General features: G+C 40.5%; 1 protein-coding gene across 1 annotated transcript in view; it reads right to left on the minus strand.

Moving 5' to 3' along the window:
- Positions 1–973: 973 nt before the first annotated feature.
- cc2d1a (coiled-coil and C2 domain containing 1A) overlaps positions 974–15,926 on the minus strand; it is a 21,206-nt gene continuing 6,253 nt past the window's right edge. Inside the window, exons 14-28 of the mRNA XM_085410494.1 lie at positions 15,276–15,352; positions 15,015–15,110; positions 12,972–13,094; positions 12,659–12,717; positions 11,800–11,916; positions 10,723–10,796; positions 10,576–10,634; positions 10,339–10,490; positions 10,129–10,219; positions 9,904–10,053; positions 6,439–6,630; positions 6,201–6,327; positions 4,704–4,780; positions 4,505–4,552; positions 974–4,424 (exon numbers count right to left, since the gene is read on the minus strand). Of these exons, the coding sequence (XP_085266620.1) occupies positions 4,392–4,424; positions 4,505–4,552; positions 4,704–4,780; positions 6,201–6,327; positions 6,439–6,630; positions 9,904–10,053; positions 10,129–10,219; positions 10,339–10,490; positions 10,576–10,634; positions 10,723–10,796; positions 11,800–11,916; positions 12,659–12,717; positions 12,972–13,094; positions 15,015–15,110; positions 15,276–15,352 (1,475 nt within the window). The 3' untranslated portion in view covers positions 974–4,391. The remainder of the gene's footprint in view (positions 4,425–4,504; positions 4,553–4,703; positions 4,781–6,200; positions 6,328–6,438; positions 6,631–9,903; positions 10,054–10,128; positions 10,220–10,338; positions 10,491–10,575; positions 10,635–10,722; positions 10,797–11,799; positions 11,917–12,658; positions 12,718–12,971; positions 13,095–15,014; positions 15,111–15,275; positions 15,353–15,926) is intronic.

Below are 15,926 nucleotides of genomic sequence, written 5' to 3' on the forward strand. Positions count from 1 at the left end.
GAGGTATTTGGGAGGCGATTTAAGATTAAGTTTAAAAAGTTTATCACTATTATTATATTGTAGCAGTATATTATTATTATTTTTATTTTTATTTTATTTATTATTATAAACCTAAAAGATGTTTTACATGGGTTTTTTTTCAAGTTTTTGTCTGAAGTCTAGTTTTTGTTTTCAATCCAGTTACTATTTTTCCCCACACCTAGTGTTTTGTTTTAGTTAAAATTAAAATCATGTTACCAACCACAGCACAGACTCATAAATGATTTGCATTAACGAGTAAAGAGCACAGTAGACCTCAGTGCTTCATATACAAGTCTGTGACTCTCACATTATCTGAAATGAGAGTCACACAAGCGGATAACAGAGGAAAAACAAGAAGCATTTGAACCTGTTCTACCCTTTGGCATTGAGTAAAAGCCACTAAAGACTCTGTTTGCAGAGAGATAAAGTGTGCTTGCTAAGGAGTGAAAGCATAAGTGAAATATTCCACTACAAGGAAAATACGTGTTGAATCGTCAACGGGTGCCTGATTTTTGTGTTTTTCTTTACATAAATACATTTGCATCCTCTTCTGATGCAGAGAAAATTCAAATTAATTAAACCAAGTCTTCCATGTGGAAGGGCAAACTGACCCCTGCTTAATTTATTCTCAATACTCAAATGTGGTTTCAAACATGTGTTTCTTAATTGTTCTTTCGTTTTTGTTCAGCTGGTTTCTGGGATGTTTTTCTTCTCATTCTTTCAGTGTAGTTGTCATCATTTGACATTTCTTAGGTTTAGTTTTTATACAAACCCTCAGAGTTAAGTAGACATCCTTACCAAACACATGCATCAACACTCCCTCGGGCTGGGTGTTCTTGACAAAACAAAAACTGCATTTATATTTTATTTTAGTTAGCTTTATTACATTTCATGTGTTTTAGTGTTATACTTACCTATAGTAGACTTAATAATGACACAAACTCACTGCGGTTTCACCACTTTATTCGTGTCAACACCAACCTCATACATAAGATAATAAAGCCTCAAGAATCAGGCCGTCATACATTCCCATTTTAAACTGCATCAATCATCAAGACATTCACTTAAAAAAAAAGAGACAGAGCATATTATGCCATATTTACCAAATATAAATATTACATTTATAATGATTGCCCTTACGTGACTTAGCAAATTTTTTAAAAGATGTCAGCTTCAACAATAAATGGATACATTTACCCAACTCATCGGGAAGAAAGTAGTAAAAACAAAAAAATAACAAAACTTAGACCAAACTTTTTTAAATGAAATCAATAACAGGATAAAGACAGACAGCCAAACAATCGTATGAAAAGAGAGTGAGCAGGAGTGTGTGTGTTGTGGTGTGTTGTATATGCAGAAACGGAGTGTGAGTCACCAGCAGGACAAACTAACAATATGTCCCTCCACCCGGGTCCTGACCATCCACCTACCACACTGAATGCTGATGAGCTCGTTGCTACGACAACAGGTCAGCCTCAGAGGCCGCAAGGTTATTTGGGGAGTGGGGTGATGTGGCAGGAGTGCGTTTGTGTGTTTGGGGTGACGTGGGGTTACAGCTCTGGATTTAAAAGGAAAAAAAAAAGTGGGTGTGGTCTAGGCGGGGATGGGGGTGGCGGTGTGCAGTTGCACTTTTTGTGCAGGCTCAAACATGCAGCTGCTACACGGTCACACTCAGATGTTTTTCTTTTAATCGGAACGACATCTTTGTGTTGTTGTTGTTTTAGTCCAACTCACTATTTTCCATTAGAGCTGGTCTTTCTGTGAACCCCACTCCTGGGACAGATGTTCTGTTTTCAAATAATTCATTCAGCTTTGCGTTTCATCCACAGGAAAAACAAAACAGAACACGGGAACATTAAAATTAAATACTAGTCCCTTTGTTTTAAAGTTATAAGCAGTAATTGGGGGCTTCTTTCCTTTCTGTGTGTGTTGCTAACATGAGGCCATTACTTCCGGCGACCCAGAAACTGATCTCCAAATATTGGTCATTCAGTTTCATGATTAACTTATACAAGGAAGTATAGAGGTCCACCATAAGGACTTTAAGAATTTTGTTTTTTTATGTAACCCTCTGCTGATTGTCAAAGAAAATGGTTCTGCTGAAACAAACAGGCACATGTTTACTCCAGTTTTACATGCATAGCCCCTCTAACAGATTTACAGCTGAGTGTAAGGTCCGGACAGAGAGGTGGTTCAGACTTTCAGCTGTGTTCACCCCTTGGCTCTGCCCTGCGTACAGTATGAAAACCATTAGCAGAACCTTCAAATTTGCTCAAGTTGAGTAATCCGCTGATTCACTATTTAAATCTTTCTTAATGCCCAAAGCTTTACAAATAAATTTGTACTTAAACTACACTGCTGCATAAATGCATCATTGACATTAATCCAGACCTGCTTGGCTCGAGCTCGAGTTTTAGGAGCGTTCAAGATTATAGTCTGTGCCGTACAAAGATTTAAATAAGACACAAACGATCACCTAGAAGGAAAGGGAGCACGTTTAAAGATTTGAAGCCATGTTTAATACTCCAATCTGATGTTCTAATGCTACGATCTATCTACAAAATAATATGAGATGATCAAAATCAGCATAACATTTACAAAGAGTCAAAAGATGTCCTCTGTTGATTAAAAAAAAAAAGAAAAAGTGGGGCAACGGGTGTTACATAAGGGTCACCACACAGTGGAAGGCCAACTTTAACCGGGATTATTTGCTAATGGAGTGAAGCAGTGAGTGGATTAGCGTGAACACATGATTATCTGACGTGTCACATGACCAAAAAACTATTAACTGGAGTTACCAGACATCGTTAATATTGAGGATTCAAACACAAAACGCACAATAAGGCTCACTTAAAGTAGTCTGCTACATCCCGGCTGGATGCAATCAACGTGCAACAGGAGCTATTGTCAGATTAGCACACCAAACATCTGCCCAGATCTCAGAATACATGGCAGCCCACATTTGTCGGATTTTTTTTTTTTGTACATCTTGTGGTGTTGTGGCAAATCATTCTGATCATTGCAATCTGCCCACCTCAACTTTGTCAGCGTGTCAAAGTTTAAGTGGTTTTATCTGTATTTTGTCCGCTTGACTTTATTCTCCAAAAAGAAGGGAAGGCAGAGAGGAAGATGATGATGACATAGGTGTCTGTGGGAGAACTGAGACAGAAATGAGCAATTACCCAGCCATACTGACACTTATAGGGCCGCCTTCCTGTGGTTAGATTTTTCAGTATCCACTGTGCTGCCACTGGAGAGCTCAATGGGACAAATTCTGTTTTTGCATCCACCACAATCTGTGGGGGAAAAAAGCACTCTGACGCAGCAGCTCTAAACTGTTTTAAACTAAGTGACAGCACAGCGGGCTTCATATTGTTTAAGAGTTTAAATAGATTCTGAGTAGGGCAGCCTATTAATCAAGAATAATCTTGAAAGGAATGGGTGCGAGGAAAATAAGATGACGAAGACGACAAAGAAGAAACAGCTGATGAAGACGCAGCAATCTCTTAGCGAGGCTAAGCTTCTACCACATTCATGGCACGCTGTTAAAACCCCTCTTCCCAGCCCCCAGAGGCGACTCTACGTCTGATGTAGTCGCCTCTTTGGTGACATAAACACTAATCCCTTATCATGGGATGTAGGCTGCTGCACCCCGAAGCCCCATTTTTTTTGTTGTTTTTTTTTTCTTTTATTCCCGTATCACAGCACTCCAAACGGAGCAGATTACTGTAATCTGTGAACACTGGAGCAGACAGATTAGATTAAGCTCATTACACACATAAAATACAGGGAAAAAGGTTAAAAAAAAACCTCTAGTTCACTGGTTAAACACACCTAAGAGTGCGTGGACAAACACACACACGCACCTTCACACACACATATTTTTGGTCATCTGTAGACACCAAAAGCCGGTGCCGAATGTAAAACGTCAAGTCTTCTGGCAGATTACTTCATCAAGAATTGTCACAGGAACGTTGGGAAAAAAACAAAAAAAACCCAAAACAAAATAGAATACCAGCAAAGTCTGTAAAGCCATTCTTTAGAAGCAGTTTCCTGTAGTGTTTGTCTTGTTTAAGTGCAAATGCATCTCCCTCTTTACACATTTGGATGTGTTTTTAATTGCCGTCTGCTTGGCGGCTGCAGCCGTTTGTTAGGTTATTGTGGCAGGTAACTAACCACATATGACACAAGCTAAAGGAACAACTGACTGAATTAGCAGTTTAGCTCATGCAGTTGTTTTGCAGCACTGAATCATGCTAAAGGTACTTATTGTACCCACTGTAGCGTTTGGTATATGAGTGTGTATGAGAGAAAGAGAGAGAGAGAGAGAAAACAGTACTCCAGCCAAGGCTCCACTCCTTATTCTGCTCTCATCCAGTGCGTTTCCTCTTCAGCGATTCCAGCTGGAGCAGAGAGAAGGTGTAAACACACTGAACAAACTGCTTTTATATACACATGACAATTACACAACAGCAAGCCTTACCTCATTCTCAACCATCTTCAACCTGCCCAGTGCATCCTTGGCAGCGTCCTATATAAGGAGAATAAAAAAAAAATTTTCACACTAAAACAAACACACACACACACACACACACACACACACACACACACACACACACACATACACACACACACACACACACACACACACACGCCTGTCCATACCCTGACCCTGCACTCACCCGGTTTCCTTGGCTGGAGTATTTTTTCACAGACTCAGAAAGTCCTTGAACGAAGCGTTGCAGCACGTTTTCATATTCTGCACATGTGGTGAAGGAAAAAGTGAGTTACATGATTCGTTATCATCATCATCTTAAACAGAATGAATTTTTTGCGAGAAAACAGAAAGAAGTGATGGGGAAACGGTTCATCCCGACCTGGGATTTAGGCTCAGTTTTTGCCATCATACTGATTTTTAGATTTTTTTTCAAATCCCATATTGAGAAATAGTTATGCTGCATTTGTTATTTATGCATTCTTTGTTGTTTTTTTTTTAACATTGTATAGTATTTTGTTCATAAGCTTTTCTGTGAGCAGTGAGTCTGTTCTTCAGCTACAACTGCAAGCCAGTAAGGAAGCACTGCCACCTATGTACTCTTGAGATGGACAGTTATACGGAGACGTCTCGTTACTCAAAGCTAATTCTCTTTTCATCTTCAGCCAGTGAGTCCTGTGTTTGCTTTCCTCAGTAGATTTAGAACAAATAAACCAGTAACCATAAAACAGCTCGTTTCTGCCTGTGCTTTGGGTAAAGTTGCACGCAAGGGCCACTCATGGCCCCTCGATGCAGCAGCCTCCACCACAGGATCTGTGGAGTGGCAGCACAATCACACACATCAAGAGACTGACACAGCAGCAGCAAGGACAGCAAAGCCCACAACTAACCAACTAACCGACCAACCAACCACTCTGAGGGACACTGCCAAATGCAGGTAGAGTTTCTCTGAGATGCAGAGACAGTGACAGCAGCAGGAAACCTTAAATAATCCTTAATAATAAAACAACTTTTACTTTCTCCGCAGAGGGGATCCTCAATTTATGACTTGAGTGCCAATTTGATGCATCTATCAGACTGAATTACTGCAAAAATTAAAGCTGCCACAAAATCTGCCTGACAAAAAAGAAGATGCAGAGATGTTGTTGCATCCATAACCCGACGTTCATCAATGTAATAATTTAAAAGTTAGATTTGGAGTTTTGCAAGATCAATTCTGAAGTGCACAGGGTGCTGCTCAGATTCAGCCAAATGCTGCAAAACTGATCCGACTTCACTTCACAGTGCAAACGAATAATGAAACGCAAGGCAAAAAAAATAATGGGACAGTCTAACCTAAAGGAGCTTTTCAGTTATTAAATAGTTTGTGAATGCAAAGACTCACAAAAAAGCAGCAACTGAATCTGAATCTAATATCTAATATTGTGGTATACAGAGCAGAAATGACAAAAACTGTTCCATTTAGCTGAAACAATTCTAGGCTGTAGTGGTGATCCCAGTGATGGACTTGTGATGGAGCTGTGTGCTGCTATCAGCCAGTACTTTGAGGACCTGGACTGCTCTACATAGATGCTGTTGACGAAAGACTTTCCTGTCTCGGTCAAGTTGTTCCAAAACTGAGTCAGGCTAAGATTTTAGGGAGGGGTAAAAGCACATGTTCAAAAGTAAGAGATGTGTGTGTTACCTGTGAGCATGGCAGGAGAGGCTCGTTCCAGCTGTGCTTTCTGCCACTGCAGTCGGTGTGTGACCTCTTGGTGCTGATGGATGAGGTCACACGGGGTTTCCCGCTTGTTCTTTCTGTACTCTGTAATCTGAGAGACAAGCGTAATGAGTGACGAGACCTTGGCGCCTTCGGGCCATTGTAAGCATCAGTGAAGTGCACGTTGTGGGTCGACTCGGGCCGCATGAACACGCAGTACTACCTTCCTCTCCAGCCGCTCCTTGTCGTAGTTGAGGAGGCTGAAGCTGTGGAGTTTGTACTGTGGAGGGGAGCTGCTGGAGTGACCGCTCCTGCTGCTCGCCTCGTGTTTCGGTTTAGACCGAGGAGATGCAGGCTGATCAGAGCTGCTTCTGCCGTTTCCTCCATGTCTCGGTTTGGACTGAGGAGATGGAGCCTAAACAAGCAGACCAGAGCATTTCTTAGATTTCTTGGGCAACTGACTCATTTTCACCCAGGTTTATGAAAATCAGGTTATTTGACTTGTGCATTGCTAGTTTTTGTAATGCCTACCTTTATTTACCCGTAATCTGACTAGCAGGCTGGTTTACACACAACAAGTTTGCAGTCCAAACACATCTAAAAGGTACTGGCCGCACTTAATGTGAGTGAAAAGCCTGCAGTCTGCTACGATGTGAGCAATGCTTTTTGCTTCTTCTGGCTACTGACAGTGGGAAAGACTAAAAGCTGGTACAGCTACTGGACTGACGATTTGCTTTCCAGCACGCTCAGAGTGTTTAAATTCAAATCTTTGTCACTATTCTGTTTCAACTTTGTTTGTAATTGTTCGTGAAATAGATTGCAGTTTAAACCATGGGTAAGAATATATGTGTAGATGCAAAACATCAATAAATAAGCATCATTTATTTAAAACTGCTTTTCACAGATAAGTGGTAGCAAGGCAGTGTACTCAAATAAAATAGAATAAACATTAATTGTCCTAAAAAAAAAATAAAAAAACGATACAGAATGAATTAAAATCAGTAAAGAAGCCTGGCTGACTAAAAAAAAGTCAGTAAGCATCAGTAAGACACCCAAACACGAAGAAGGAAAAAAGATGCCTAAAGCCGAGAGTTTGAGTGAGTTTTAAAGCAAGGCTGTTTGTCATTTCTATTTAAATGCAGCATATACTTTACAAAAAGCACACGAATGTATTAACACTCAAGTCAGGCCTCATTGAATCATCGCAGCAGAAGATGACACAATGAGCTAATGTAATTACAACAGCGCCAGTCGCACCTCAAACAACCTGGTTGAAAAAAATTACGCAAGTAAAACAACTAATAACAAAAAGCAATAATTTGAGGAAAGTACATGCTTCTTGTTTGTTTTCCTTCTTTTGTGGAGCCATGTTTAATAAACTACTTCCATCACAGCCATTTTTTCCCCTATTTTGTGCTTTTCAAATATATTTCTTGCATTTCCACTCCATGTATCTGCTGCATTTATGTGATCATGCATCCTGGCTTCTGTAATTCTACCCAGGCAGCTCTATGACTTGAACTGCATAGAACGGTCTATATTTTGAAAGAATCCAATTTTCTGTTTTTTTTTTTCCATGTGAGAAAGTAAAACTGTGATTCTTTTGAAACTGTCTGAAATTCACGTGTGAAAACTGTTTCTCAGAAAGCAGCGAAACACGACAATTGTTCAGATAAAGATATCGCTGTAGTCTCCATTTTTCCTGAAAGGTTATAACGGTGTTTCCACTCATTGACTAAACATTATGCAGCAGTATGGATTCAAGAGTTTGCCAGTTTCTCCTGTGCCAAAGAACCACTAGCACTTGAGTTCATAAAGTAATTGCGTGAAGAATAAAGAGAACTCGCGAAGACGCTAAAATCTTGTACACTCTAAGACTTAAAATCGCTGCGTGAAGTGGGATGTTACTGGTAGATCACCAGTTTTAAAATAGATGTGGTTTCAGACACTATTTGATCAGCCACCAAACACTTTGTTTATACTGGCTGACTTCACACTTCTGGGGCCCGTTCTTCGTACCTCGCTAAGTAGGTTAGCCGGATTAGATTGTTGACGATTTCGCGTGATCCTGGATCAGTCGGTTCCCCGAAGCTCATCCGGGACTTGCTGTCATAGCAACAGAGCCGTAAGCGTAAACCTGCTCGGGAGCAGGTTTACTTTATGTAAACAGGATTAGATCGCGGCCACGCAGGTATGTCCGCTTCATTTATACGAAAGCAACAGCGATAAATAAATAACATCAATGTAACTGAAGATAATGCAGCACTTGATCCTTTTATTGATGTCACACAGATACATACAGGTCATTTCCTAAAAAAGGGAAATGTACTATTAACATTCTATTACATGTATGTGATTATTACAGATGTAATTCATATTTCAGAGTAGTAATTGTAAATTACTTCGTGTAATCAAGATGAGAGACCACGGCTATAAAAGCCAAGGTGGATTTGGGAAGCCTGTCGCAGCCATGTCCTGTCCGTTTACGCGAGCAACCCATTGCGGAAGGTGCAAGATTGATAAGGAGAGTCCTCAGAATTCAGCGTATATTGCGGGACAGACAGGATCCTTTAGCTCAGCGCGACAGTGTGCTCATTGAGAGATATCGATTTTCCCGTGAGGATATTATTTACTTAACCAACTTGTTGACGAGGGGGTGCAGGACCACCACCTGTCTTTTTTTGCTCTGCCCTTTTCTTGGTTGCTGTTATAAACAAACAAACAGATTATTCCAGGGTCTCTTTCCAAGAGACGAAAAGCAATATAAGTGATAAATATTACCATTCTGTAGAATATTCTTATATTTCACTTTTACTTGTTCCCATGTTCTAGTGGGTCCTGTTGTGGCTCTAATGTGAAAGAGGATATAATATAACAATATAATATAATGTAATATAATATTGGATAATATAGTGTAATATAATAAATCTACCCTACCGCCTACTGGTGTTGGCCAGAGGGGCCGATGGCGCGATATGGCAGCCTGGCTTCTGTCAGTCTGCCCCAGGGCAGCTGTGGCTACAACCGTAGCTGCCTCCACCAGTGTGTGAATGTGAGAGTGAATGAATAGTGGCATTGTAAAGCGCTTTGGGTGCCTTGAAAAGTGCTATATAAATCCAATATATTATTATTATTATTATTAAATTACTTACGAGTTTAATTTGTCAGCAACTTTCTGCCAGCCCTCTCTCCTTGCTTTTGCAGCCTTTGCAGTGTTCCCTTGCGTTCTGATTAAACTCTGAAACTCCTGAAATCCCTCACTCAAGAGTTCTTGCTCTGCTGCCGAAAAATACCGAGCCGAGCGCGCTCCTTCGACATTTTCGCCGACCAATCAGAGGGTTGCCGATCAATGTTTCTACTATCGATGCGTAGCCCCTTTTATGACACCCAGTGATGTCACATTACTGCGTCCAGCTGTACTAATCGTCAACAGCAGGTGTGTTCGGGGAACCGGATTAGCGAGCTCACGGTTAGCGCGATGATTTGATCTTGGATGTAGTAAGCGACGTACGAAGAACGGGCCCCTGCTCTGACACATATGAACATCCAGTTTGTGAGGCAGCACTTTGGCTCAGTGTTTTGCACAGTTTGCATCACACATGGAAGTCTTGTGTACGTCCCTGCTTGAGCTGGACGTGTTTCAGTCCAAAGACAAAGGCGGGTCAGTTTAATTGATAACACTACTCACCCGTTCCTTTTGTTTCTCTGTCGGCGTGGAGACTGGTTCGAGAGTCAGCCACTTCTCCTTCACTGGATGCAACTCGACGCCTGACAGAGGCTCTCTGATCTTCACCCTCACCTCCAGCTTTCCGCCTGTAGTTTTACGTCCATCCATCACCTACAAAAAACAAACGCGCGCAGTTAAACCGCCTCTGAACATGTGTGGGTGCGCGCACGCGTAATCAACACTCACCTCTAAGATCTCTCTGATTTCACAGTGATTTTCTAGACCTTCTAGCTTCAGCTGAGCAGTTCCCAGTACTTTGTCATTCTTAAACAGGCCTCTGTAAACACAGCAGAGAATACAATTTACAGAAGCTACAACGAGGGGAAAAAAAACAAACAAAACACACCGATATGGAAGCATATTCTCTTTTTTTCTACTGAAGCTGCTGCGTTTTACCCCTTGTGGATGATTTCAAACTTGATTCCCTTGGATTGTATGACTCGTTTAAAGGCCCTGTGGCCGCGGTTGATGTTGAGTCTGAAAGTCTCTTTAAACTCTGGACTGCTGGTGTTCTTTACTGTGTTGGTTTTGTCCCTCTGAGCCTCCTCCTACACACACACAGAATTCATTAACGCACATATGTAAATACACGGACTGAAACGTCCACAGCGAGTGAATGTGAAAGATTCTCACCGCGCTGGGAAAAGGAAACTCAAATTTTACACTGGCATCCAGATCATTAGCAGAGACACCTGTGGAGAGAGAGAAGCTAGGTGTCAGTGCACAGCGATCTGACAGATTACTGCCTGGTAATTTCAAAGATGGGGATGACTTCAATACCAGAGGGAGCTGGGAGGTTGATGCCTCGGGTGACGTACAGTATCAGGTCATTGAGTGTCAGGTTGGGGTTGATCCTGCGGAGCAAAACAACAACAACAACAAACAAACAAACATAAAAAACACCATTCAGAAACAGCTTCAAAAGTCAGCATCAGTCAGCATCACGGAGAGGCAAACAATTAACTGATGAATGAGTCACCGCCACAGTCGCTTAGCTGTTAGCTCCGTATGACACTGGAGCAGAGGCAGAGTGAGTCACAATGAGTCACTCTGAGTCATCCATCAATCCAGTCAGGAAAAGCACTACCTTTAATGTTCAATCATTTGCTTTCAAAATTAAACAGCTCATGTACGAGTAGAAAATTAAATATAAAGGACAATCCTCATAGAGTCAAAACATCTTGATTATAACGTTTTAAAAAATACACAATAAAAGTGACAGTTTGATGAACCGCGGCTTAATTGACTGACTGACAGATTTTCCTTTTTCTGCAGGCACTGACATAATGCCACAAGATGAGTAACAAAAAGTTATACAGATGATTAGTAGTCTTTATCATAGGCGTCCTCTGGATGGATGAATTACATTAATTAACATCATGTTGGCCATTATACTGCAGGCTGATTTGTATTAGGTTTTTAAGGCAGATGTATTTGTCATTTGTCAAATACATCTGCCTTAAAAATTAATTAAAAACATGGCTTAAATCAACCATTAAAAAAAAATAACCAAAACACAAATTATATAATCTAACGAATCTAATCCAACTACAGAGCTGGTTAGTTTTTTCTTTTCTAATTTTGATAACGCTGTTGAAGTGACTTGATCTCCAGTCAGGATGTTACTAAGATATAAACTGATCTGAAAATTTGATAGTTAAGTAAAATAAGGATAATGTTGACAGAGCGCAGCAGAACTATGACTAGAAGAAAAATCAGGTAACGTTTGGCCGGAGGAGACCACGAAAGATTTACAGAAATCCTTCTGGACCAAAGTGATGGACCAACAGACAAACTGAGCGACTTGCGATGGTGTTTATTATGAATGAATCTGTATTCTGAATGTTTGCTACTGACTTGATAGAGTTGAAGGTTCTCTCCTCGGTGCGGCACTTGGGGACTGGATGACCCTTTGTGTAGGCGCTCTTTAGAATCTCTATGTACTTCATGGTCTCCTCAAGTAACTTCTCAGACCTGGGTGAGAGACAGAGTCATGATTTTTAGATCTGTGTGACAAAAAACATTTTTCTTTTAGTTTGATTTTGTCATTTTTATGCATTTTCGTGTCTACACACATCTTGGTCTCGCCTGGTACTGAAATACAACAAGTTTAATAACTGCACAGCTGAACAGCTCTATTTCCTGAGACAAACACATATATCACTGCATTTGAAAATCCGCGATTACAAAACACTCTGTGCATCATCTGTAAAAATAAATCCTAATTTTCTAGGACAGGACAAGATTTTTCAAACCATGCCAGAAAAATGAGGAAGCAGGACAAACCCTCTGAAGATAAGAAAAAGTTTTAAAGTACAATTCTCAAAGGTTAAATGTCAAAATATTTGAAGAAAACTACAAATATTATAAAGAGGTACATCATATATAAAGATAGCTAAAATCACTGTGTGCATGCTGACAATATAATTAAGAATTACAGAAGTTCTCAGTTAGATTTATTACAGACATTCATTAAAATGAAAAAAAAAAAACTACATTAATCTGAGTCATAAAACCCTTTCTCTGTATTTCAGATTTTATTGAAATTTTGTGAAAAGGTGAATTTATACTTAATGTGATCACAACCAGATCTGTTCTAGAAGTTGGTGTTGATGCCTTTGAGGTAAACAGTGATCTTTTCAATGTTAAGCTCCAACATGACTGCAAAAAAAAAAATCCCACGGTTATAAAACTAAAACAAAAAAAAGTTTCTTACTTTAAAGCCTCGGCCACGTTTCCCGTGTTTGTGAATTGCTGGGAGAGGCCCAGACATTTCTGTTCATGGAGAGAGAACAAAAGAGGGCGTGTTGTGTGTGTGAGAGAGAGAACATACCGTAGGCGAGGACAACAAAATAAAGAACAACTGTTATTTGTCTGTTTAAGAATCACAATCACAATATGTATGAACATTTCGTAACTAATAACCGTAACTAACACATGACATTAACATCAGTATGTAAGGTGGACGTCAAGAAGGTGCTTTTTCAGATAAAATGTAGCATAAAGATGAGGGAAAGGTGCATCTTAACCTCGTACTGCTTTTTCAAGTGATCCATGAGGTTATGGTACTGCTCACTCGTGGTACGAGAAGAAGGAGAGGTACGGGAACGAGCCAGGGTGTAGTCTTCTTCACTTACTGGAAGACTGGGAATCTGTTGTAAAGGAGAAATAGAAACAAACAAATAATAATAAAGACAATTAGAAAGTTACCAGGACCCATTCAAATACAAATGTAACTGATTTAATACAAATATTCTGTTATGAGTTACAACACAGCTTTGAAAACCGCATGTCCAACTTGGATCGAACTCTAATCAGCTGTTACTTCGTTTCCTGTCTGTCTGTTTTTACACTTGTGTGACAAACAAACAGAAGCACAAGCATAATATTCTTGGTTAACACATGAGGGGACACACTGAGAAATAAACAAGTTATATGCAGAGAAGTCAAATAAAAGTGAGGCAAAAATAAATCAAAATCTTATGGGACAACTGGCACAGATATGAAATATGAATAGTGTAATGATGCTGAAAATATGCGTGCGCGCACACACACACACACACACACACACACAGAGGCGTGCGCGCACACACACACACACACACACACACACAGGCGTGCGCACGCACACACACACACACACACACACACACACACACACACACACACACACACACACACGAGGTGAGACCAGGTGTTTTGATTTCACCCCGTGTTTCCTTCCTATCATCTTCTATTTCCGTCACATTGTGTTAACACAACTCGTTTAATATAAATTATTTTAGCATGATACAACCAGTCTGTGTATTATTTCAGGTTTTTAGTAAATTTTTCCTGTTTACTTGTAGCTGAGGTATGCACAGTGACGCGCCCAGTGGACATGCCAAACTAAAAAGGGAAGAGCACCTGCAAGCTAACCAACCAGCAAACAAAGAAGCACACACAAAGCCAACTTTAACAGAGGTGTTAGACAGAGTTTCTTCATCAAGTGTTAAGACAGGCCTGCGTTTCCATTCACTGTGAGATAATTGGTGTTTTTAAAGAATATAAATGTGCAGTATTTTCTTTCCCAGCAGAGACATGGAACCACAAGCTGGGTATGGAGGCAAAATGTTGGCGAGTTGAAAAGACGCATGTAACTACAGGCAAAAACGGACTTTTCAAGCTATGTGATTAGTGTGTGCTTAGTCAAGTTCACGCCAGAAGGTTATGCTGTAGGGCAGCGGTCCCCAACCCCCGGGCCTCGGACTGGTACCGGTCCGTGAGTCATTTGGTACCAGGCCGCGAGAGTTGAGGCTCAGGTGTGAAATGTATAGTTTTCAGGGTTTTTATCGGTTTTCAGCGTTATTTTGTTATCGTTTTTATCGTTAACTCGATTTTCCTGGGTCTTTTCACGTGTGTTATGAATAAATCTTATTTTTTCGGTACCGGTACTAGTTTTATTTTGTTGTATTTATCCGCGACACCTTAAAGGCCGGTCCATGAAAATATTGTCGGGCATAAACCGGTCCGTGGCGCAAAAAAGGTTGGGGACCGCTGCTGTAGGGTACAGGTAAACCACATGAACAAAAAAATGTTTTAAATTAAAAAAGAATAAATTAAAAAACATTTTCCCCCAATGCTGCCACTATATTGTCACATCCCAGCCAGTAAAATGAGCTATGAGAGCCTTTTCCAAATACGTGTAAATATGCCATTTATTGTGAGTGCCCATCATATTCAAGCTTATGAAACAGGTTGTTATGAGTCATCTGCTTGTTGTAAAACTAATCAGAATGGCTGTGCAGCTTTTTGTGTTGACTAGTTGAGAGTTTCTGTGAGGTTTGATGAGGCTATGTGGTATATGTAGGTTACATGACCATCAAAGCCTGACAAACTACAGATGTCTCACAGTCAACATGACTCTTATTTCCCAGTGTGGCTCTAGTGAAACTAAATTTGACACCCTTGATCAAGATTATCCTGAGTATTACCGATCCACCTCCTATTCAGGGTCGTGGGGGTGCTGGAACCTATCCTAGCTACCGTAGGGCAAGCAGTGATTACTAATATATAGAAAATGTATTTATAACCTTGGTGATGTCAACTGGCAGGCCAGACTTTGCAGCAGTGATCATGGCGTCCAGTCCTTTGGCATGTCTGAGGTGCTGTGCTGCTCCTGTCATGTCCTACAAACGCAGCAACAGATGCATCAATGAAAAATACAACAAAGGTTTGGAATTCCAATAACATCAAAGGCAGCTGTGCTAAAAACATCTGCATAACTGTAAAGATGGCACTGTATGCATCTAAAACAAAAACAAAGAAAATAAGCTGGGAAGTCAAAAGATTACCTTCATATTTTTGGAGCGCAGTGCCGCACGCATGAAAGCTTGTCGCCTTAGCAACAGGAAATCCAATTGCTGCTGGGCTACAAGGATAATTAAGACAAAAATAAGCGAAACTTACTGTATACCACGTTCACACCGTTAGAAAAAGTTTATTTCAGCTTATCTGTGACTCACTTCTTGACCACACATTGTTTATGTCACATATTGGGTTGAACAGTGTGTGGTGCTGAATCAGATACAGGTCTGATTCTCTTCGCAGTCTGAACAGTAAAAATTGATTCATCAGTTGCTTGAAATAAGTGTCATTTTTACATCCTGAACTTTTTGGATGAAATTTGTTTTACTGAAGCCATTTGCATCACGATCCACTCCTGGCTCCAGCTGCATACACCTCTGTAAAGACTTAGCAGCCACTGCAGTACAAAAAACCAAAAGTGAAGTGTTGTCTCGCTTTACCCTCGTCTTCTTTGTCCAGTCGCAAGTTTGCTGACTTCTACTGCACACAGACAAAAGTGTAAACACTGACTCAGGTGTCCTCCATGTTTACTGCTTGGCAACAGCAAAATTAGTGCCCTCGTCTTCTTTTGCACATGCAGGTAAGTTCAGGACTGAGACCAGGTCACAATGAAATCTGATATTGCTCAGTCACTTTTT

Source organism: Rhamphochromis longiceps, linkage group LG6 (assembly GCF_057381845.1).
Source record: "Rhamphochromis longiceps isolate RC_006_pf linkage group LG6, R_longiceps_female_GT1.1, whole genome shotgun sequence".
Classification (NCBI taxonomy): domain Eukaryota; kingdom Metazoa; phylum Chordata; class Actinopteri; order Cichliformes; family Cichlidae; genus Rhamphochromis; species Rhamphochromis longiceps.